The sequence below is a fragment of the Carassius carassius genome, chromosome 27, assembly GCF_963082965.1.
Source record: "Carassius carassius chromosome 27, fCarCar2.1, whole genome shotgun sequence".
Classification (NCBI taxonomy): domain Eukaryota; kingdom Metazoa; phylum Chordata; class Actinopteri; order Cypriniformes; family Cyprinidae; genus Carassius; species Carassius carassius.
Genome location: NC_081781.1, coordinates 14281189 through 14291528, shown reverse-complemented (window position 1 = coordinate 14291528; position 10340 = coordinate 14281189). Strand labels below are relative to the sequence as shown.

The 10340-nt window shown below is 38.4% G+C and overlaps 1 protein-coding gene across 1 annotated transcript; it reads right to left on the bottom strand.

The window, feature by feature from the left end:
- Nucleotides 1-1009: 1009 nt before the first annotated feature.
- Nucleotides 1010-3852, bottom strand: LOC132106841 (cytochrome P450 2J2-like). Its single transcript, XM_059512876.1, has 9 exons — nucleotides 3491-3852; nucleotides 3190-3352; nucleotides 2950-3099; nucleotides 2688-2845; nucleotides 2415-2591; nucleotides 2134-2275; nucleotides 1781-1968; nucleotides 1548-1689; nucleotides 1010-1414 (listed from the first exon to the last, which is right to left on the bottom strand). The coding sequence occupies exons 1-9, from the start codon at nucleotides 3671-3673 to the stop codon at nucleotides 1239-1241; spliced, it is 1479 nt and encodes a 492-aa protein (XP_059368859.1). The 5' UTR covers nucleotides 3674-3852; the 3' UTR covers nucleotides 1010-1238.
- Nucleotides 3853-10340: the final 6488 nt, after the last annotated feature.

Genomic DNA, 10340 nt, shown 5'->3' with positions numbered 1-10340 from the left:
ATGTGGAAATAATGCTAACATAAAAGATCATTTTACTGACTTTTGGTTTAACGTGAGGACACACGTATACGGTATGAAGCAGGAGCATACGTGAACCATATCTCTCCCTCGAAACTGGGTCCCTCTCCTGGACATTTGAATCAGAATCAGAATGAATCAGAATGAGCTTTATTGCCAGGTATGTTTACACATACGAGGAATTTGTTTTTGTGATAGAAGCTGTGGAGTGCAACAGAAAAACAGTGACAGAACAAAAAAAAAACATAAATTAATAATTTCAAACGTGTGTGCTAATTTTGATCTTCTGTACATGTCCACAGAAAGATATTCACAAGCAAATCACACACCGAGATGTTATATGTGAATGTTAAGAAAATATTACTTGCTGAAAAAGGCAAAAAAAGCATCTTTTCCAAAACTCTTTTCTATTTTCATTCAGGAAATGTCCTGGGTTAAAGGTGTCTGGTGTCTCCCATTCATTTTGATCATGCAGGATTTGTTGAAATAGAGGTGCCCTAAAAAAGAAACAATCAAAACTACTGATTTGTGCAGCAATCAACAAGGAATATAGTCTTTAGAATTGTATGCCAATATTTGATTATTATCTGTTTTAAAATACATATATCTGTATTTCAATCAAGACTAGACTTCGACTAGTCTTTAGAATAGAATAGAATAGAATAGAATAGAATAGAATAGAATAGAATAGAATAGAATACATACCTTAGGAATGAAGAATCCTTTTTTAGGGATTCCCAGTGGAACAACATTGCCAAAATTATTGGAACTCTAGTGCTTATTGGTATAAAATAGTTTGTATAGGACTGGGAAATGTAAATACTGGAGGGGATAAGTACATATTACATAAGGCACTCCATATTCCAAGACGTTGGAGAACAGTAGCCTATGGAAACACATTTATCAAAGTAAATGTTTAAAGATAAGAGATATTTATTGTGAATTCAGTTGTGATTTATTTACATAAACATGAAAAGAACACAGCAAATAATACACAGTATACAACTTTTATTAATTAAATTAGAAATGCTTGTTGTAATATATTACATACATTTGTACATCAGAACAAATACTGTAGGTATTAGTATAAAAACATTGAAAATAAACCATGACTGTGTAGCCTACTTAATGATAACATAAAGAATGAATACTTAGATAATAGATATTCTATCATAGCAGATATATATGCAAGCATGATACAAAAAATGTATGTGTATCCTCTAACGTGAGGACAGACACATACGGTAGGGAGCAGGAGCATATGTGAACCATATCTCTCCCTCCAAACTGGGTTCCTCTCCTGGACATTTGGAGATGGTGAATTGCTGAAGCAGAGAGGTGAAGTATAAGAAGAGCTCCTGACGAGCCAGTTGTTCTCCCAAACACGCTCGCTTACCTGTGAGCAGATGCCATCAGAGGAAGTTAAAATCACAATGTGGCACAGACAAATATCATTTTCTCACCTGAAGTCAACAAAAAAAGATTAAACACTTTCTGAGAAGTCATCAGATGGAATGTTTGCACATAACCTGCTGAAAATGGCAGGAACGCATCTCTTTTCCGAAACTGGCCATTTTCATTCAGGAAGTGTCCTGGGTTAAAGGTGTCTGGTGTCTCCCATTCATTTGGATCATGCAGGACTGAAGACAGGTTTACTGTAATAGAGGTCCCCTAATAAAGAAGGAATGAAAACTTCACTATTCTAGACAGGACCCCTACCCTAAATAGAATAGAATAGAATAGAATCGAATAGAACTCGTACCTTAGGAATGAAGAATCCTCCTACTGTTGTGTCTTTAACAGCTTTTTTAGGGAATCCCAGTGGGACGACATCTCCAAATCTTTGCATCTCATGGATAACAGCCTCAGTGTAGGGCATATCAACTCTGTCAGCCAAACAGGGTTGACGCGACTGTCCAATCACCCTGTCTATCTCTGCCTGCACCTTTTCTGAAAGGGAAATATAATATTACTTATACAGTGTGTGTTTTATATACACTTATTCATGGAAAGCTCCTGGACCTGATGCATTTTCAAGCCAACTTAAAGATGACATATCCGACATGCTTCAAAAGAATAACAATTATTATTCCTGCTATGGCAATCAATACTTACCTTGGATTTCTGGGTACTTCATCATAAAAAGCAGACCCCAGCGCAATGTTGTAGTTGCGGTTTCTGTCCCGGCCTCAATCAGGTCTAGACAAGTCACCACTAATCCTTCAATGTTAAAACCAGCCTCAGGGTCACTCTTTTTCTGCAAAAGTGGGAATCGGTACAAAAATATGCAAAAACTCTCATCAAAACAGCCATAGGTTGATCAAATGGCAGTATCAAAACAGATGCCAAGAAATTTGTATTTTTAAAACATTAAAATAAAATGCCACTTTAGTTACCTTTTCCATTTCAGTCAGGTAGTTGTCTATTAAGTCACGTGGGTTTGAAGGGTCCCAGTCCTCTCTGTGTTTAATGATCTCTCCTCTCAGGAAGTCTGTTATTTGCTTATAGTTGGAAAAAATTGTCTGATGGGGGCCAGGCAAGTATTCCAAGAGCCAAGGACACACATTATACAGCTGTGAAAGATGACATAATGGGTGATGAATACATTATTTATTATAATTAACTAACAGGTTATGAAAGTGTCTATGGATGCTGTTAAGAATCAGTACCTGTGCCCTAGGAGAGCCTATTAACTGAATGCATTCAGTGTCAAGACGCAGAATTCTTTGGTAATATTCATCATGATAGTCAAAGCGTTGTCCAAATATTAAGCAGGAGATGATATTTGAGACAGCACTGTTTAAGGTGACCATGGGGTTAAAAGGTCCTGTTTGAGAGAAGAAGAAAAAAAACATGATACATATATTCAGTTTTATCTCCAAAATTTTTTTTATTCCATTCATAAAATAAGCCAGACATTTAAGACCATACCCTTTTCTGCCCTAAAAGCATTACAAAGGTGGACACATTCTTGTTGGATTCTGAACTCAAGACTTTTCTTTCCATCTCCAAATGTCCGCAAATGGGAGACCGCAAACTTCCTATGCATCCGCCACAGGTATCCATTACTCAGTATCGTACCTTGATAATATGCATGAATGAATGAATTTCAATAACTAAATGAGTACTGAGAGAATAATGAACCTTAATTTTAAGCATAAAGGTACTTACCAATTCCTTTAAAAACTTTGTGAAATAAAGGGACATTTGGACGATCAACAAAATTGTCAATCTGAGTAATGAGAGCCTCCTTTACCATTTTATATCCAGAAACAATTATCATTTTCTCACTGCCCACTCTTAGGCTGAATATGGTCCCATAGACTTCAGCCAACTGAAATTCAAAATATTAACAGGTATATACGGACAACCAGATAACATATCCACTTACTGTTTTTATTTAAGAAACAATACTGTCTAAAAAGAACATTAACTGGCATGCAAATAAACAAATTATGCAATTTCCTCCTACCTTATTCACGTTCCTAAAATCTATCTCAGTGAAAACATTTCCCAGGAATGGTAGAGGCCAGGGTCCTGGGGGGAATCTGGAAGGATTCCTATATTTGATGACATCTACAAGAAGCAGTAAAACAAAACTTAAAATGATCCAGCTTTTAAAATCAAAGCTTTCATATATAAATTGAAGAATCATGGTGTTGAAGAAAAATATCACGTTCCCTTTGTCAGAGAGTATTAAGTGCTGGATTCTGCAGTTGGCAAATTTTTCAGCTAGACAGGGAAACAGGGTTGTTGTTCGGGAAATGCAACTGGCCCCGCCTTTCACTCAACAACTGCAGACCCCTCTCCCCGATTAAAGCTTGGGAGGCCCTCCTGAAAGACGTAAACATTGCAGGAAAGGCGTGGAGAAATATTCCAGGAAGGGAGAAACAGAACCATGACTACATATAAATATTTTGAACACATACATTTGTCAAGAGAATCTTTAAGAACATGAGATAATATTAACAACTTATCTTGGATTTCATATACTTGACAATCATTTCCTATTTCAAAACAGTGTTAAAGAGTGAATCAGGTCATTCTCAGTAACCTGCAGTGTCTCTTGTGCCCCACTAGCCATTTCATTTAGTTTCTTTTAAATTCATTATAAATTAATTAATCACTGATTAGTTGTGGTCTTTGGCAGGTTGCATACAGTCATGGCCAAAAGTTTTTGGCAGTGACATAACTTTTGTGTTTTGCAAAGTTTGCTGCTTAAACTGTTGTGTTGTTTATTTACATTGTTTCTAGATTATTGTGTATAGCGTGATGCACTTTAAATAATTGCTAAAAACTTTTTTTATCACAAAAAAAAAAAAAAGAATCACCGTTTTTTGATCCTGACACAAAATGACCAGCTTACATTAATTGACTAATCATATCAGCAGCACATGTGAAAGTGTGAATAAGTACTAGTCAGGTGAAATCACGACCATAGCCTACTTATTAGGTTGTAACTTGTAAGAGTAGACTCATTGCTATAAAAGGAGGAAAGAAGCGATTCCAATCATTGGCTGCATCCGAAAACTTAGGCAGCTGACTTGCTGCCTATGAGACAATGACTTCAAAGGCAGCATTTTTGCAATAAGGCACCTCCGGAAACTTATGAGGCAGTGTAACATACGTCATTGCTAGGATACCAGCTGCTCGTTACCGCCACCTGGTGCATACATAGGGTGCATACTGTCAGTGATTTAATTTAATTTAAAAAAAAAACCGCTAATACAGTCATGTAGTAACTCTATGATGATTTTTGAAGAACTCGATGAACTCGCTCGCCAAAGGTCTGTGCACCGGTGGAGAAGGCTGAGAATGGCAGCTACTTTTTACTTAAATGGAAGCACAGAGGAAAGTCTAAATTGAAGGTTAGGTAATTGTTCTAATTTTCTAAAATAAACTTATATTATAAATAGCAATACTGTTTTTTATTTTATTATTACAGTTCATTATTGTATATATTTTCAAAACCCCCTAGGCAAATAAGAGTGTTAGATTTAAAAAAATATTTTAGTAAACAATTATTATACATATTATGCATTCCCAAATTAGCAGTTTTTCCATTGTATTAACTATTCCCAACAGAGCTCGCCAGTTTATTCCATCCGCAGCCAAACAGTCCCACTCCTACGCATCTTTTTTGAAGGAGGTGACACACGGCCTGATTTACGGCGTCCATTACAGCCCTTCTCCAGCTCCTGGACCAGAGGTGGGTTAATGAGTGAGGTCCTACCATTGAACTACTGGTCTTCCTTTTCTGGCTGGGCAGTGGAAGCTCCTACTGTGTGGTGTCCAGGGCGTTTGACATGTCTACATCCACTGTTCACCAACCCGTCCATCGAGTAGCGGGGGCAATGACACATTTGACACCGCAAGTGTCCCAAACACCTTGGACGCTACAGAAACCTGTTTCGTAAACTGTTTCCCTCAATCCAGCTGCATGCTGTATGTGACCACAAAGCCAGGTTTATTGATGTCTTTGCTGGCTTTACTGGCTCTGTGCACGACTCCAGAGTCCTCCGACACAGCCCCTTGTATCGCAGTGGGGCATATCCATCAACGGGACACTTCCTCCTGGGTGACGGAGGCTACCCCTGTTTGGAGAGGCCCATTGCCTCACCCTTCAAGCAGCCTGTAAGAGGAGTGGCACAACAGAGGTTTGGAAAAAGATACAAATAAAATTAAGCTTCATTACATGTTTCTTATATTTAAATTGTATTTATTTAAAAATTAATGCTCATCATGCCAAAGCCTGTTCAGTCATTGAGCAAGCATTTGGCATCATGAAGGCCAGGTGGAGGGCCATCTTCTTCCACACCCTGGAGGTTGACACATCATTCTTCCCAGATGTTGTGATTGCATGGATCATACTGCATAACATCTGTATTGGCAATGACGACATTATGGCAGTAGAAGAAGAGCAACCTGAGCAAGAAGAAGAAGAAGAAGACATGGCTGAGACTACAAATGGAAGTGCTCTGCGTGAACGCATCGCTGCACAACTGTCCGCCCTGCAGGACCATGTTGTCGATCATGATTGCCATGTACAATACAATTAAACTTAAATACAAACAAGATTGATATCTTTATCTTCATTTCACATGTCTGAACACCTTGTTATCGTATTTGTTTTTATGTTATTGCCTTTATATGTTCTATATTCTTGTTCCACACATTCAATACTAACATCACATGTCAATGTAGAATAAAGCAGTATTTATAAAAGTTACTGATATGACTGGTGTGTTCATCTCATATGAGTATATACAAGTTTTAACCATGAGGTAGTCACCTAAAGACGACCTCTACGGCACTGAAAATGAATGTTTGTTGTTATCTACTCGCATTATTCACAAAGTATTCTTTGTTTGTCACAGTAAATCGGCTTTGACACAATCTGTATTGTATAAAGCGCTATACAAAATAAAGGTGACTTGACATAAGTATTGAATTAATTAGAACATAATTAAATTAAACCTATTGAGATTGGAACCTCAGAAAATAAAACCTTACCATCTCAGTTTAAGTATGTTTATTCCCAAATTCTCTCAACTTACTGTTCTTTTATAATCAAAACAAAACCACTGCAGTACTTACACAAGTAAACAAACTTATTTTAGCATAACTTGAATACATAAAATATATACAATTTAGTTTTTCTTAACAAGAGTCTCAAGTAAATTGAGAAGTCTGTTGGTCCTCTCTTCTGCAGCCTTTTGTCTGGCTTCTTCCCTGGCTTCCTCTCTGGCCATTTCCTCCATGAACATTTCAATGAGGCTCCTCTTCTTACCCCTTCGTCTGCTTGGTTCAGGTTCTCAGTCTTCATTGAGGGGAAAGGGAGAAGCATTTGAAGGCCCTGGCTCACCACAGGTGGAAGAGGCCTGGGACATTGAGGCAAGCAGTACTGGAGGAGTAACTGAATGCTTCTGACCCAAAGCCTCATCCATTAGGGTGAACCAGGGCCATGATGCAGCTGTATCCTCTCCCTTGTCCACCCCTGAACCAGTTGGTGGGTTTTTTTTTTTACCTTCTACAGAAAAATATATTTTTTTTATATAAGCTGTAGAATGCATGTAAAAATATGTACCAAGAATATGTATAAAACATACCTTATATTCCTTTTTTAAGTTGTCTCACTTCTTCCGGGCTTATTGTGTTACTTTCCCCTCCAGTCCAATTGTCTGAAGCACTTTTCTTGAGAATATTCAGTGAGATTAAAGGTTTAAAAACATACAGATAACCTATCCCTGTAAAGCATTCATTCTCACATTAACATTGGCATTTAATAATTTTTAGAAGAAAAATTAAATTCAACAACTTACTTCCACCCATTCACAGCACTGTTTTTATGGCCAGTGAATGCCTGCTCATTTTCAGCCCGAGCCGTTAACAAAAAGCGCCTGTTACAATTAGATGACCCTTTTGAAATGATATTTGAAATATAAATAGAGAGCAGTTTGGTGATAACCAAGCAAATATTTAGCAACTACAACACTTATTTCTCGGTGGAAATGCAATCAAAAGCTAAAGCAGTGACTAAAGCATCGATTAAAGCAAGCCACTCCCCCTCAGACAATCATGCACAGTATTGTGAGATATCAAAGGCAGCGAAGGATACATCTTATGCTACCTTCAAAAATCGGCCAGATGAAGGTATCTCAGGAGACAGGAACTGCAGCTAACACTGAATTCGGACATGCCTTGATGCCTTCCTACCTTGGAATGGGACCTCCGAATGCAGCATTTTTTCAGTTTTCGGATGCAGCTGAAGTGTTCTTGCTAGCAATGGTTACCTCCAACGAAACACATGCAGCCATCATCAATTTGCATCAAAATGGCCTCACGTGCAAAGGAAATTTCTACAAAGAATAATGTACCTGAAAGAACCATTTACAAGATCATCAAGAGAGAAATTTGAAGTCTTCAGGACATCCCAGATTGTCCAGCAAGTGCCAGGACCGTCTCCTCCTGAGGAGTCAGCTACGGAATCATGTCACCATTCAGTGCAGAGCTTGCTCAGGAAGGGCAGCAGGTTGGTGTGAGAACATCTGCACGCACAGTGAGGCCAAGACTTTTGGACAACGGCCTGGTGTCAAGAAGGGCAGCAAGAAGCCACTTCTCTCCAAGAAAAACGTCAAGGACAGACTGAAATTCTGCAGGAAGAAGAAGGATTGGACAGCAGAAGACTGGTGCAAAGTTATTTTCTCTGAAGCTCCCTTCCGGCTGTTTGGGACATCTGGAAAATCAATTGTTTGGAGAAGAAAATGCTACCATGAGTCCTGTGTTGTGCCAACAGTGAAGGATCCAGAGACCATCCATGGAGTTGCTTTTCAACCAAGGGAGTAGGCTCTCTCATAATTCTGCCCAAAAAACACTGCCATGAATAAAGAATGGTAACAAAACGTCCTGCAAGAGCGACTTCTTCCAACGATTGTGAGCAATTTGGTGATGATCTGTGCATTTCCCAGCATGATGGAGCACATCATAAAGCAAGAGTGATAAAGAAGTGGCTCTAGGATCGTTACACTGAAATTTTGAATCCTTGGCCAGACAACTCCCCCGATCTCAATCACACAGGGCAGGGCTATTCAGCTGGTACCCTGCCAATCATCTTCATCCGGTGCAGGGAAGAGTATGCAGGTCGCACACATGCCTACGCCTTGAATTGTTTTTGCACTAATTAGTCTGTCCACAAGGTGGCATTACTAGCCCGGGCAATTGTTTCACACATCCAAAAGAAAAAAGGAAGAGAATTAACCACAACCTACCAGTTATACTTTAAATGTTGAAGTTTCTAAAATGTATATCTTAAAGAATGATCCATGCAAAATTCAAAGTATTTTCTGTGATATTTGGTGTGTCTTGGGGAACAACTGGCACAGATGGAGCCGTTTCTTTTTTTCTTTTTTTCTCCTCTCTGCTTCAGCGCTTAACTTTCTCTTTACCTGCATGTGTGGAGCCCAGTTTTTGCCAGCCAAGCTTTTGATTGGTTGCTTGTTTGTTAATTTGTTGAATTATTGGATTTGTGTCATCAGAAATTAAAATGAGTAGATGCACTCTCTCGTTAATGACAAAACTTGCTATTAAAAATATAACATTTTGATTCTCCATTTTTCTCTTAACTACTGATACTAATGTTAATGACGGGGTCTTTTCTACATGATGAAATATCCTGAGATACAGGGTGAGAGCTGATTGTGAGAAACTGAATCATACGCAAATACAATGTAAGATATGCTCACACATCTCTTCTTTGCATCTTCAGCCAAAGTTCAGGAGGAGTTTGATAGCGTTGTGGGAAGGTCACGGCAACCATCTTTATCAGACAAGGACAACATGTCCTACACTAATGCTGTTATTCATGAGATACAGAGGATTGGAAATATTATCCCAATAAATGTGGTCTGGGCCACTGTGGAAGATACTAAGATTGAAAAATACTCCATTCCTAAGGTTGGCCTAGTGATGTATCATGCACACAAAAAAAGTGAATTCACTTCTCTTTCTCTTCACCTGCGGGTGAGGAGCCCAGCTTGGATTTTAAACTGGGGGCCATTCTCACATCGTATGCAGTGCCACACGATGCATTTTAGCTATTTATTGGATGGTTGGATGCTTGGTGGTTTAAAAAGTATCATACTAAAAATATTAACAAATAAATCCACTGGAAAAAAGGGTTGTTGTTATTATAAGTCATAAATGGTAAGGCGGAACAGCTCAAAGATTTTGAACAGCTCCATGAAATGTATTGCCTTGTCCAAATTCCCACACAGAGCATGCGACAGGAAGTCTGCAAGACTGTCCCAGATCTTTAAAACGCCCTGCAGTGCCTTTAACACACACTAAATCCACACCATCTCGAATGTCAATCATACTCTGTGGAGGAGACGCTTTGTACAGAGCTATGATTCCACAAGGGTTTACACAGTTGCATATAACAAGCACACTTCCTGTAAATCCTATATATAGGCTGCATCCGAAAACTGAAAAATGGCATCAAGACACGTCCGAATTCAATGTTAGCTTCATTTCCTGTCTGCTGAAATGACTACATCTGGCCGGTTTTTGAGGGCAGCAATAGTATACACTGTGTATACACATATACCTATGTTTATATATGTGTACATAATTATATATGTATATTATACATTGTCACATATGTGACCCATGGACTACAAAACCAGTCATATTATAAGGGTCAATTTTAACAACAAACATAACATACATAATGTATTACAAACATAATGTATATATCATCAGAAACCTGAATAAATAAGCTTTACATTGATGTATGGTTTGTTAGTTTAAGACCATATTTGGCC

Bases quoted from the DNA above. Each gene is read 5' to 3' on its own strand.
- LOC132106841 (XM_059512876.1), bottom strand. From the start codon at position 3,673: ATGATTCTTCAATTTATATATGAAAGCTTTGATTTTAAAAGCTGGATC. The intron at 2,846-2,949 runs GTATGGTCTTAA...TCTCTCAAACAG, and splicing joins TGCTTTTAGGGCAGAAAAGG to GACCTTTTAACCCCATGGTC. The intron at 1,690-1,780 runs GTACGAGTTCTA...CTTCTTTATTAG, and splicing joins GAGGATTCTTCATTCCTAAG to GGGACCTCTATTACAGTAAA.